We start from the raw sequence: 14,224 nt of genomic DNA on the forward strand, positions 1-14,224 counted from the left end.
ACGCATTCCTTCATTTTCAAAACAAGAAAGAAAATTAATCTCAAAATTAAGTGCACAGAGGTAACACAGATTTCGTGGTTTTGAGGCCCACGGAGCTTGTTGTTTAACAGTTCTTGCTCTAAGTTGTATCCCGCTAGGAGATCTCCCTGGAGGTGTTTGAATAAAGAAGGGACATTTTTGCTGCAGGACAAGTGCACAAAAATAGCACCAAGAGCCCAGTCCTGTGCTCAGGAGATTTTTGTTTTCCCTTGCAAGTACTGACAACTGAGAGCTTTTTCTTCCCTTACTCTGTGCTTGACTCAGAGTTACTGTTAAAGAGAGAAATTATGTTCCCACCCATTTCCACTGCCTTTCACGGAGTACATTTTATGGAAGCCATCTTTGAACAGTGCATTTCAGACTCAAAGCACTCAAATTCTTTGAATTCCACACCCCCAAAGCAAGCTGCAGCCAAGAGTGTGGAGCAATGGTTCCCCCTATTCCCTCCTGCTGGAATGCACCCTAAGGACAACCTTTAAAATAATTTCAGAACCATGCACAAAAGGAGATGGGCTTACTTGGGTCAAAAAAATCATACACTAAATATTACACTTGAAAGCAAACCATCAAGTCTTAGGGGAGACAGCTGAATCTCGTACATCTTTGTCTTCCATAAAATATTTAGCCTGCATTGCCTGTGTTTTGTCCCTGCTAAATCTGAGATACAAGAACCCACGTTTGTAGGCAGGCTGGAGGAGAGTATCAGTGACCTACTAAAACCAAGGATTTCCACAGGCACACCGTGTTTGTGGTCCGCTGTCATGTTCCTCCCGCCCACCCTCTGCTACGCAGGCATGAAGGATTTCTCCACAAAGTCTACAGTTTAATAGGCTGTGAGGTTCTTTCTGTACATTGCTTCTCTAAATCTCTCGATATTTGAATAATGTACTTTGTTCATGTTAAGAAAACACGATATATAATTTTATTTGTAGAATATCAAGTTGAAAACAGATATAAAAAAACAACAGAGCATACAAACTTAATAGGAAACCCCACTAAAATAATAAAACAGTGCATTTTGCTCGATAGTTTAATTGCAGTATGATCTTCAATAAAAACCTTACTCCGTTAAACCTGAATATGTTAGCCCTTGTTACCGTCTCTCTATCATATTAAAGAATCCAAAGTCACTTTAACAAACATTCTAATTAATAAATCCAATAACACAACGAGTCTCTGCAGCACTTCCCATTGCATGAATGCATGTGGACAATACATATATATAACAAAGCCAAACCATTTAACAAGTGTGAAGAGATTTGCACTATGAATAAACTGAACACAAACCCAGGTGAACCCTGAAATTACAGAGCTGCGTTAACACAATGGCACATTTTATTTTGAGTGGAAATTCACATTTCTAGAAGGTTAACTTTTGTGCCCAGGTAATTTCAAGTCATCACAGCACAATCAGCCAAACAACTCTTAACTGCACGTATCTGAAGTTTCAGTAGAAAAATCTGGCTTCTATTTCTTTAATCCAGTTTTATTAAGGAAGAAATTAAATTAGAAGGGCTCCCCCTCCCATATTTACAGACTGCAAACTGTATTGCTTTCTCATCAGAAATTCTAGGTTCCTTGTCAAACTTTGTTAAGCTTTGTAACTATCAGCACCCTCACAGTTTGGTCAAAGGCCCCACAGACACACAGCCCCTTTTTGTCAGGGCTCCAGTCCAGGCTAGAGATGGGCTGCGTTGACAGAGTCACATTCTGCAAGAGACTGACAGACCCTGCCACCCCCATCTTAGATCCTTCCGAATCCTTCTTCGAGCGCTGGGCTGGGTACTCGCTGCCAAGGAGAAAAGCAAAGCAGAAACAAAGTACTCTGAGAAATTTATCGGTGCAAACACATCGTCATCCTCTTTATTTCCTGCTCTACAGATAAGGCAAATAAATGTCTTAAAAGTTATGAGTTATCACATCCAGCTATATCTCTGCTGCCTATGCCTACTTTTAGTAGACGTTCCATGAAAGAAAAAAGGAAGTAGGAAATTTTGAATCCTGACAGCCTTCTCCCATAGCTCTTCATTTTTTAACTGGTCAGCTTTTCCCATAGGCTGGAATATTTTATCACTGCTATGCTTCTGAAACTTAATGCACCAACTTCATTGCATTTAGGACAATGAAATTGTTTTTTTCCATGTAATGTAAGAAAATGTAAACATAAGAATCAGTAAGTCAAGGCTTTCAATATTCTTCTCAGTTGTGACTGCTACCATAGGAGAATGCTAAGAAACCTATTTTTTTTCCACTTATCACCCTTGTTAACAAAGCATATAATTAGATCTTCATTTTGTTAAGACAACGAGGGCAAGATTCACCTGTGCTGTCACATTCTCTTAGGGATTAATTCAAGATTCCAGATCATGTACTGACACCGAAATCCCCCTTTCTTACTGCATTTGTAAGCAATAATTTTAACCAGATATTCTGAGGTTGGAAGCAGGACCCCACTCGTCATTTTCAGAGAGATTCTTTCTCAAAACATTAAATGGTTGGTTTCTTACTCCTGGCTGGAGAAGTGATCACTTACTATTTCCAGAGATGAAGGCTCCCAGATCCTCCACTCGTCATAAAGACATCTCTGTTCTGTGGCAGGTGCCGAACCTGCCAAATGGTAGATTTTTGTGCCTGATAAAAAGAAATCAGCGTTGTGCAGAAGTCATTTGGGGATGAATTTCATAGGAAATAACACAGAATCTTTAAACAGTGGATGGGCAATTTCATTGTATGGTATCTCTTAAAATCATTACTGGAAAGAAATGTGTTACAAACACCGTGCAAACACAACACACAGTCAACAACTCCAACCTCAGCCAGGGCACTAAGATCATACAGCAACAGAAATCCCTTTCACTCAGGGAAAAACCCCAACACATCCTCTGACTTAATGCATATCTATCTGCAAATGTCCACAAGGAAAAGTTTAAATGCACCAAATGAACAACAAATTCTATTTTCACATACTATTGCAAAATTATTCATAAATAAATAAAATGTAGTGGTTTATTCTGTAAAGAAAATTCTTTGATTCAGAATAAAGTACCTCCAGCACCTTTTCTGCTTTGAATGATGGTATGGAAAAACCTAAGAGATACAAAGTTCCTAAAGTTTCTAAGTTTCAGCCTTTTCTAAAAAAAAGGAAGTCCTAAAGAATTTCACCACAAAACTGCCTTTTCTTGAATTATCACCAGATTTTTGTTCACTAAACAAAACAAAACAAAACAAGTTTTATAAAGTAACCTGGGCATTTCTTACCTATTTGTACTACACCTGTAGTAATTTGACAACATGAATTTAGAAAGTTTGTCTCTTATTAAGAAATTCTCAGTCTCCCCATACCTTCTCTGAAACAGAAGCAAAACCTTTGGTTGGATGCTGAGTTCTCATATCAAAAACATGGAATTTTCCCTCAAGCGATGTGGCCACCAGCTTATTCATACTTATATCTTTTCTGTCAAACTCCACACTGCAAACCTGAATATAGAACAAGATAAATCCAGTATTGTAATTTAGCCATTCCTCAAAAAAAAAAAAAAAAATGGGTGTTTTGTGATTTGTAAATATGTATTATTCATTATTTCCACAAAAAATCATCACCAAATAGGAAATAAGTTCATCTGAAAACATGAATCCACTGAAAAATCCCCCATCCTGTCCTGACCAAGAATGTGAGGGGTACCACTTGCTGAACCTAAAGAAAATTATTCCTTGGCACAATCTCAGCAGGAACGTCTCCTGAGTAAGTTTCACACAGACACAATCCTGTTAATTTCTCCATCCTAGACAGGAGCTGGAATGAAAAACACTTTTATGATTTCCTTACCCCATTCTTGATGTTGGTCTCCCATCGTAGTGACATGGTTTTTAAGTCAAACAATTTAATGTCCCCATTGTCATACCCAGCGCATACAACACGTTCCTCTTGATTGTAAGCATTGCCTGGACACAGAGAGGGAATTGACCAGAAAACACAATTCTGTAAATTTCAGAAGTCCCAGACCTGCAGTTTCAACTCACATTTATACAACAACAAAAAGTTACTGTTGGGATATTAAGATGTGGCGAACTGGAAGGTTTTCAAACTTGAAGGGTCTAGAAAAATCTTGTGTAGGACACAAGCAGCTTTGCTGTCTCCAAAGAAAAATACAGAGCTCACACTGCTGTTTTCTCTGATTAGGTCTTAAGCTTTAAGGGTCTTCTCTTAAGTTAGATCCTTAATGCTTGGTAGCTGGAACTACACTACAACAGTGATGGGTTCCCTGCACAAGGCAGCATTTACATTCCTTCAGGACCACACAGCTGGATATACAGTTTTTACATTCCTAGGCACGTAAATAAAGCTTGCACAGCTTATTAAACCACAGAATCATCAGTTCATTTAGGTTGGAAAAGACCTTCAAGATGATCAAGTCCAACTAAAAATGGTGACCAAAAGTGATTACAGAATGAGTCCAAAACCCACCTGTCACAAACCCACAAAACTGGTTTATTTTGAAGGAAAAAACCCTCACACATAAATTTAACAGGGTAGAAAAGCAAAACCTGCTACTTATGCATCCATACAAAAAAAAAAAAGTATTCCAAAACATCCTGAAATACATTGATAACCATCAAAGCACAATCATATGAGAGGGAGGAATGGTCACAATCAGATCAATTACCAAATGCCACAGTCCAGCAGTCTCTTTTGCTCTCCCCTTGTACGGGTTCCATATTTGCCACAGGAGTGTCATTCTGCCTCGGGTCCCACACCTTCACAGTTCCTGGGAAAGAAAGACAATAGATTTTGGGTTAGGAACACACTGTCATACTGTGCTCACCTTCCCAGGAAAGCCCTTTGCTTTTCATCCTAATCATTCAAAAGACACGAGCAACTCTTTCAATTCTAGAAAGCCTCGCTGTGTTTTGTGGACCCGAGAAAGAACCACAAAACAGAAACAGAGTGAAAACACTTGTTAAGGATGTATTTTCTCTAGCTGATATTTTGCATTTATTCTGGTTTGTGCTCCTTCCATCTCATGCCCAGTGACAACGGTACCTTCTGCTTATCTGTGGCAGGTATTAGAAGAATTAGAGAAATTCGGTCCCAAGCAAGACTCAAAGGACAGTGTACAAAGAACTAGTTGCAACAGCTTGTAACTAGTTCAGATGGCAGACTGTGCCCTGCCATCAAGAGCTTGCAGGCTCAGAGGAACTGGAAAGACTTGCAGAGTTCACTAACTCACCATCTCGACTGCCAGTCACAATTTCTGGTGCACCTTCCCCAATTCCTAAGCCACCTACACCATCTATACTGTTTATGATTTCCTTATGACCTTTCACAGAATACACTGGTATTTCAGGAGCTTCTAAATTCCTAGGCAAGAAAGAAAAAAGAACAGAAAACATGGCATTTTTCCTTGACACTCAGGATTTTTATAAAAACGAAAGGAAACTTGAGCACAAAATCATAAAAGCTCAGATTAACGGTGAGAACAAATATGGATATCAACACTAAGAACCAAGAGTCTTTGTTTGACTCCTTTGGCTACTGCTTTAGACTGCTCCAAAAGGTTTTAATCTCTTCTGGACCTCCCTGTTTGTAAAGGCAGCTGTGGGATTCACCACAGCAACCACTCAGACCCAGTTTTTACACTGGGCTCAAAAATGACTCGCACTGCAGATCAAAATATTCCAATTAGCTTTACTTTTGGTAGGTCTGTAAAATAGCTCAATTCATTGATCCCCACCTAGCTCTGACTACTGCTCTTTAACTTCAGGTGAATACTGTATCCAGTCATGAGTTCCATGGTTCTCCCCCACTGATTCCCAGTCTTTGAGAGTCCTTCAGAATTCTATTTTACATTTTAACTAGTAACTGTTCCATGTAATTCTTGCTATTCCAACAAGAACTGGTAGTTCCTTGACACAGGACAATATAATAATAATAATAAACAATTCCCTTTTGGCACTACTACTTTACTTGTTCATAAATTTACATAGACATTAATTACACAAACAATTCAGGGACCTAGAGGAAACATTTGACATTTCAAGATTAAAAATTTATACCTAATTTAGACATGGACACAACCTCTTGTTTGTACTCGTGCAGCCACTCAAAAGCCTCTTTCCAGAGGACAACCTCACAGAACTTTAACAGGTTTTTGTAGCTGCACACAGAAGAAGGGAGTGAAGCAGCACTGAATTAATCACAGTGCAGAATTCTGGGTTGTTTCTACAAAACAGGCACGGTCCAAACACAGCAGCCAGCAAAGCCTGCACTGGGTCCCAACCACAGGCAGCATGGAGAGCATCTCGTGCAAAAGTGACAAAGAGAAACTTCTGTTCCGACAGATATGGATAACAAAGTGAAAACGCTTCCAAAAATCTGTGCTTACCAGATGTTAAGGTTTCCATCGAAATCTCCCGTAGCTAAGTATCTTTGCTGCAGAGATGTAGCACCGAAAGTTCCACATTTTATAGGTTTGGGCTTTTCGATCTTTTAAAGAAAGGAAACGTCTGTGTCAGCACACGGAAAAGGCAAAAACCCCCACAGGCCACGCAGTTCTCGGGAGCGCACAGTGCCAGCGAAACACACATGGGATACGTGGGGCAAAATACTATCAAAATGCTACGGAAGGCAAGCTACGCTCTAAGTTTAGTCCTTGTGCACAGAAAAGGAAAAGGTCCACGTTGTTGATCTTGAAGAAAAACACTCTGCTTGTGGCCTAGTGGGGCCTGATGCACCTGAGGAACTGCTCCGCCTCAGAAGCAGCAAACACTCGAAGGTCCATCTGAAGGGAAGAAAAACCCAACGAAGACAAAAAGCAAACAACCATCCAACCAAAAAAAAAAAATATATATAAACTAACAACAACAACAACAAAAAAGGCAAATGAAAAAAACATCTCAAGAAAGCCAAACACAGGCAGAAACCCACAGAATCACAGCCTCAATTAGGTTTAAAAAGACCTCTGAGATCGTCGAGTCCAACCCACGACCGGCCACATCCTCGTCAACTAAACCACGGCACTGAGTGCCGAATCCAGCCTTTCCTTACACATCTCCAGGCACGGCGACTCCACCACCTCCCCGAGCAGCCCGTTCCGATGTCTAATCACCCTTTCTGCGTGGAAATTCTTCCTAATGTCGAATCTAAACCTCCCCTGGTGCGGCTTAAGTCTGTGTCTCGCTAATTGCCCGCGAGAAGAGACAGACTCCCACCGGGCTACAACCCCTCAAGGGAGCTGCGGAGAGCGATGAGGTGACCCCTCAGCAAGAAAGGACAGGGTATAACCACACCGAACGCGCAGATCAGCTCCTGTTTTCCATGCCCGGGCTCCCGGCAGCCGTCCCCCAGGGAACCGCGCTCACCTCCCGCAGCAGCTCCAGGCGGGCTCCGTGCAGCTCGTAGAGCTGGATGAGGCCGGTGCCGCGGGCGGCGCTGCCCAGGCACAGCAGGCGGGCGCTGCGGGGCACCCACTTGCAGTCGAACACGGTGTAGCTCAGCGCCTGCTGGACGTGCGACACCACCTGCGGCCGCTCCGCGCCCGCCGACATCCCGCCCCGCCGCGGCCCCGGCGGAAGCGCCGCCCGGCCCCTTCCGCCGCCGGGGGCGGCACCACGTGTGTGCTCCGGCCGACATGGACGCCCAGGAGGCGGCGGGCGGCGGCTTCACCAGCGTCGCGTCCCGGCGGAGCCGCAGGAAGCGGCGGGCGGGCGGCTCGGAGCCGGCGGCCGGAGCCGCCATGGACACGGCGGAGCCGCGGCCCAGCAAGCGGCCCGCGTTCCCGCCCGTGGCCGCCGAGGCGCTGGGGGTACGCGGGGAGCCGGGGAAAGGCCGGCCGCGGGTCTCCGCCGGCCCCCCGCCTCACGGGCCGCTGTTGTCTCACCCCCGGCAGGTTGGGAAAGGAGAGCTGAGGAAGATCCCCGTCCCGGCCAACAGGTACACGCCGCTTAAGGAGAACTGGATGAAGATATTCACGCCCATCGTGGAGCATCTGCAGCTTCAGATCAGGTTCAACTTGAAAACGAGGAATGTGGAGATCAAGGTAAGGGGAGCGGCTTGCTTCTGCCTTCCGCGGTAACCGGAGGAGGAGAAGGGGCCTCCAAGGAAGCCGGAGAGCGACTCCTTGTCAGGAACTGCAGTGACAGCACAAGGAGATAGGGGCACAAATTGAAAGAGGGAAAGTTTAGTTTAGGCGTTAGGGATTTTTTTTTTTTTTTTTTTTTTTTAACTGTGAGAGTGGTGAGACGCTGGAACAGGTTGCCCAGGGCTGCCCCTGCCCATAGCAAAGGTTTGGGACAAGATGATATTACTCCACCCACTCATCATTCTGTGATCCTACCTCCTGAAAAGCACGGCCACGCCTCACTGGGCATTCTTGGTTCACACATTAAAGACTAGAGAAGTCGTAAATCCCATATATAATGCTTGGAAAATGGGAACTGTGTGGTGTCGCCTCCCCGGGGATCGAATCTTGCAATTACTGCTTAGAAAAAGTAGTTACTGCAAGTAGAATACAAAAACACAAATCTGTTCCAGGAGCCAGTAGAAGCTGGGGGAAAGTGTTCAATTTTTGTAAGAGAAATTTATGTACTATAGCATTAAGGATTTTCATCCATGTCTTATATACAATTTCGTAATTCAATGTTTTCCAGCTCTTTAAGGCTACCAAATACTTACCTGACAGTAAGCAGTATCTTTTAAGGGGGCACTGAATCTTGTAATGCCTTGGTTACTGATAACGGCCCATAGTTGAATAGGATGTGATTTTTCTTTAACATACTGCACTGGAACACCTTAGGGCACGGACACCAGTATAAACCTGTAAATCTTGCAGATACTCATTCTTTAACCTTATTCCCCCTGAGGAATGTTCACACTAGGAGGTTTTAAGGGCATGTCCAAAGTTTTGACATATGACTCACTGTATTAGCAACATTGACATATGAGATCTTCCAATGTAATAGTGAAAATACATACAGCAACAGGAATTTTGCTTCCTAACCATGAAATGTTACCACAAGTTTGATGGCAGAAACTGGAGGAAAGGTGACAGAATTATCCCTTATTTACACTTCCTAGAAATAACTTCAGGGGAAAGGTAGGGAGGAGCAGGGACTCCTGCAGTTTCACTCAGTAACTGTGCAGGAGAAAACCCTGGGATTCTAACCCCACTTTTTGACACAAAATGATGCCTGGTGAAAAGCCAGGTAGTTTTGTTCTTAATCAAGCTGCTTTCATTTTGCCCATATCCATCATGAATTTAAAACTTTGAAATGAGTTTCATTCACCTGCTAAGGCATCTTTAGAATATTATCATTAGAATAACTCTCCTGCCATCACCATCCTTCTCTTTTTCCTGCTGTTTGCTGTTGCAGTTTAGTTTGTGTTGGTTTGGGGTTTTTTTCTCCTCAGTCAGTGGTGGTGTGGATTTTCAGCAGCTTTTCCCTTCTCTCCCCTCCATGCACAGGCTGAATTCTTAAGTTCTGTTCCTAACTTGCCTGGTCTTAATCTGCAAACATCACTTCTTGTCTTGCAGACTTGTCAAGAGACAAAGGATCTCAGTGCTCTGACGAAAGCAGCAGATTTTGTGAAAGCCTTTATACTTGGATTTCAGGTAGAGGTGAGTCTCCCAACAACCAGATTGTGAGACTGCTCCAGTTTGCTGATCTGTCCCTGGCCTCTCTGCAAATTACAGTAAGAAATAAATAAATAAAAATCCTTAGGTTTCCTAGAAATTGTGACTGGAGTAGACATCCAGTTTTTTAAGATAATGCTGGATAAAAAAGTAGCCTTCAAACAGCACATAAACAGAGGACATAGGTTGTGTGAGACAAGCATAAAGCAATAATGTGTCTCTGAGGTACTCTGCACAGCTAAAGACTGTTCATTTTTCTTAACCCTAGGCCAATAACCTCCAATCTGTGCAAAACTCACGGAATCACAGAATTAAGTAAGTCAGAAAAGACCTTTAAGATCATCAAGTCCAACCTGTGACTTTATCAACTAAACCGTGGCACCGAGTGCCACATCCAGTCCTAATGTCCAGCCTAAAGCTTTCCTGGTGCAGCATCACTGTGTCCTCTCAGCCTGTCACTGGTTGCTGGGAGAAGAGACAGATCCCCACGTGGCTGTACTCTCCTTTCAGGCAGTTGTGAGTGATTAAGTCTACCTGAGCCTCCTTTTCTCCAGGCTGAACCCCTCCAGCTCCCTCGATCACTTCTCAGAGGACTTCTGTTCCAGACCCTTAGTCAGCCTTGCTGCCCTTCTCTAGACACATTCAAGCACCTAAAAGTCCTTCTTAAACTGGGATGCCTGAAACAGAGCTGGACACACAACTCAAGGTGTGGCCTCAACAGTGCCCAGTAGAGGAGCAGAATGAATTTCCTGGTGCTGCTGACCACAGTGTTCTGATCCAGGCCAGGATGCCATTTGCTTTCTCGGCCGTGTGGGCACACTGCTGCCTTGTGTTCAGTCAGCTGAAGCCCCAGGTCCCTTTCTGCCTGGTTGCTGTCCTGACACTGCCCCCAGCCTGCAGTACTGCAGGGGAGTGTTGAAGGACCCAGCACATGAACTTATTAAATTTCATATTAATGGATTTCATATTAATGGATTCTCTCCAGCCTGTCCAGGTCCCTCTGCAGAGCTTTCCTGCCCTCCAACAGATCAGCCTGGAAATTTGCTAAAGATGGACTCAATCCCCTCACATCCAGATCATCAGCAGACACTGAACAGGACTGGGCCTGTTGGAAAAAACAACCCCACTTTTTTCAGTGTTGCAGGAGCTGCTCCTTGCTCTAGCCCTGTACTGGATTCACTAGTGCTGGGGAGGCAGGGCTGAAGGCAGGGTTCTCTAGATGGAAATATTTGTATTGCTGTTGAAGAAAGTGGATTTAACTTCAGCTGTTATTTACTAGGTTATGTGTATAAAGAGAACTGCAGCTTTCAATGGTACTAGAACAAAATAATTGCTGATAACAGATCTCCTGCTCTTTTAGGATGCCCTTGCTCTCGTCAGATTAGACGATCTTTTTCTAGAGTCGTTTGAAGTCACAGATGGTGAGTATTTTCTGCTGCAGCATTCAAGAAGTCATGTGTGCATCCTGCTAGTATGGGTTTGTTTTTTCTTCCCCCCCTGCTCCACTTGTATCACTTGCCCTCAAGGATTAGGGAAGCCAGAAACATTTAATTTTGTGTATTACTGGGACTCCTTGGAGTCCCCTGTAGAGCAGGATCTGAACCTGACCTACTTCATTTCTACCAGTGTTACTTTGGTGCACTTTGAGTCCATTTCCTCAATGTGAAGTGCACTTCCTCTGCAGTTCTGAAGGAGATTTTGCCTGCCAGAAACCCTGTGTCAGCACTGCATGCAGCGTGCACTGCTAGTCAGAAAAAAGCTGAAATCCAGATGGATCTCTGCTGACCAGTGAAGTTGCTCTTGTAGTACCTGGCATGAGTTTTTTCCAGCAACCTGACCAAGGGAAGCAGTAACAGGAGTACGCACCACTGCTGTTACCCTGAGCATGCTGTTCTCATTTCAGTCAAGCCTTTGAAAGGAGATCATCTCTCAAGAGCAATAGGGAGAATAGCAGGGAAAGGTGGAAAAACCAAATTCACCATCGAAAATGTGACCAGGACACGCATCGTTCTTGCTGACGCGTAAGTACAGACTGACTGACTTCCCCCTAGGCAAAGCACAGCCCCTCAGCTAATCCATGTCCTCTGCCAGGAACAAAGAGAACTTCAGTTTTATGAATTCTTTATGCAAGAAAAAATATTTAAGAGAATATTTTCATAAACACAAGTTATTTGACCTTTCCTTACGAGAATGACAGGGTGTCACCAACGCACCTGGAGTTCGGCCATTCCCCACAGCTTAAGAATTCCTTCTTAGGAATAATCAAAGTTGAACTCACCAACACAGCAATATTTCCCTCTGGAAGCTGCTACATTGTTAAATTTGCAGATCTGTTTTAAAAGGATTTAGAAGAGCACAGGTCTTGTGTTGCAGGTTTCATGGGTTGGGGGTTTTTTTGTTTACAAGTGTAGAAAAGAAACTAGTAAATAATACAAAATTCCACATTTATCTCTAACTTCCAATTCTCTATTAACTGTGTAATCTCCTAAGTTACCTTCTGTTAACTACTGCTACTTTGCTTTCTACAGAAAAATTCATATTTTGGGATCTTTTCAGAACATTAAAATGGCACGAACAGCAATTTGCAATCTAATTTTAGGTAAGTCCTCTTATCTAATCTTCACTGCATATAGATTCTGCAGTTTGAGAAACTCCTTTGTGGCTCTTACCCTCTTCCCTGTCCTGTCCACACCTACATTTGGAGCAAATAGCTTGCTGGCATTTGGCTTGCTGCTCTTAAAGAGAAAATTCTGGGGGAGAAGCAGGGAATCCAGGACTTGCTTTTTGGCTCCCAAACCCTCACCACAGTGCAGAAAGATGTTCTGCTTTTTGATTTAGCTGCAGCATTCCCTAAGGGGTCTCAAACGCCAAAGGGAACAACCCACTCTGAGAGCAGAAGTTGAGCTCTGCACTTGCAGTGAGACAGGGTGACTGACCTGGACTATCCTTCTCATCCTTTGGCTGAGTGCTCCACTTTCAGTAGAGCATTTTTGTGACAGATTACCTCGTTTCCTGATTAGATTTGTGTCTTCTTCTGCAGGAAGTCCTCCATCCAAAGTCTATGGCAATATCAGGGCAGTGGCCAGCAGAGCAGCTGAGAGGTTCTGAGCTGTACCACCAAGGACTGGGACTGCAATTCCAGGTTCCTGGACACACGAGAAGCCTAGAGTTACAGAAGCCAGCAGTTTTCTGCTGGATTTGGAAGCCCAGAAGAAAAGCAGGACTCTGTGCAGTCTGATTGCCTCTGGACATGTGGTCTGATTTGAACATACCCAATGTTTCTGTCTAGTCATTAAAAGTATTTAAAATTGTGTCTGTATCAAAAGTCCACGATTTTACTTGAACGGCCTCAAACAAAAACCTGCTTCATTGCGGATTTTCTGAACATCAGACTAAAGAAGCTCTTTCTTCAGAAAGCCTTGGTGTTTAATGTTTTGAGCCTAAAGGAATTGGCAGAGTTAAGCATTTATAACCACACATCATGGTTAAGTATTTTCCTGAAAAAAGGAGGAGTCAGCTGGAATGCAGAGTTCAATGGCAGGCTGTCCACCGAGTCCCTGCTGCTGGAACAGTGCATCACATGAAAAGAGGAAGATAAAGACATGAATAACATATTAAAACTGAATCCTAAATCTGCACATATATAGACTTCTTAATTCCTAAAAATGGAACAGCCTAAAGAAGCCAAGAGCCACCAGGTTAAGTACTTTCCGGTCTACCAGAGCACCAACAACTGTAAGGTCCTGTGTGTCTCTTCTTTAAAATGTTACATAAGTAACATAATGCAACAAAAGCAGGGGGAGAAATTAGTGACCAGTCCCAGGGTGATTTAAAAATGGACCCTCTTCTCCTCGACCTGCCAGGCAGCCTTCTGCAAAGTGTCTTGCAAATTAATGAAGTTCAGGCTTGGGAATGAAAACAAACTGAAATGAGATTATCAAACACACAAGCAAACTGAGTAAGCATTTAGGTCAATGTCCAATTTTTCCAGAATAGCCCTTCACAGTATGGGGTTATACCACTACAGCCCAATTGATTAAAGCCTTCAGGATAATAGATTAAGAGTTACCTCAGCACACACAGTTGAGCAGTCTGAGCTGGACAGGGGACACTGACCCAAAGCAGCAGAAAGGAGAGGGCAGCACCCCAAAGGTTCCAACTCCTGCAGCCCAAAGAGCACAGCACAGAGCTGCTGTGAGGGGCAAACCTGAGCAAGGAGGGCTGGAGTCATCAGTTCAGACTTTTTCTGGGACAGGAACTGCCTTTTATTCTCCACCTACATTAATGCAATGCCCCACTTTCAGCAGGGATTTCAAACAAAGTACGTCATCCACTTTGAACATTTAGCAAAGAGAATCAATGTGCCTTTAAACCACCTCAGCATGTCTTGAAACACTGAAATGAACCCCGGAAGTGTTCAGCAGACTGCACCCTGTGGAGTTTTCCAGTAAATCTTAATAATCAAGGAGTGGACAAAAAAATTATGAACAAGTTTTCTTCAGAGCAAGGTGCAGAGCTGCTTCAAGGTGAACAGGAAAGGTACTGAGCACCCCAGC

General features: G+C 43.5%; 2 protein-coding genes across 2 annotated transcripts; one reads left to right on the top strand and one right to left on the bottom strand.

Moving 5' to 3' along the window:
* Positions 1-1,003: 1,003 nt before the first annotated feature.
* Positions 1,004-7,584, bottom strand: DNAAF10 (dynein axonemal assembly factor 10). The gene is made up of 8 exons (XM_040060524.2): positions 7,399-7,584; positions 6,423-6,523; positions 5,268-5,398; positions 4,704-4,805; positions 3,866-3,981; positions 3,382-3,516; positions 2,573-2,670; positions 1,004-1,828 (listed from the first exon to the last, which is right to left on the bottom strand). Exons 1-8 carry the CDS (start codon positions 7,582-7,584, stop codon positions 1,621-1,623), a joined length of 1,077 nt encoding a protein of 358 aa, XP_039916458.1. The 3' UTR covers positions 1,004-1,620.
* A 67-nt stretch (positions 7,585-7,651) lies between these two features.
* PNO1 (partner of NOB1 homolog) lies at positions 7,652-12,984 on the top strand. The gene is made up of 7 exons (XM_040058008.2): positions 7,652-7,841; positions 7,926-8,075; positions 9,570-9,653; positions 11,029-11,089; positions 11,572-11,689; positions 12,197-12,267; positions 12,709-12,984. The coding sequence occupies exons 1-7, from the start codon at positions 7,668-7,670 to the stop codon at positions 12,774-12,776; spliced, it is 726 nt and encodes a 241-aa protein (XP_039913942.1). The 5' UTR covers positions 7,652-7,667; the 3' UTR covers positions 12,777-12,984.
* The last annotated feature ends 1,240 nt before the right edge of the window (positions 12,985-14,224 follow it).

Source organism: Hirundo rustica, chromosome 3 (assembly GCF_015227805.2).
Source record: "Hirundo rustica isolate bHirRus1 chromosome 3, bHirRus1.pri.v3, whole genome shotgun sequence".
NCBI classification, from domain to species: domain Eukaryota; kingdom Metazoa; phylum Chordata; class Aves; order Passeriformes; family Hirundinidae; genus Hirundo; species Hirundo rustica.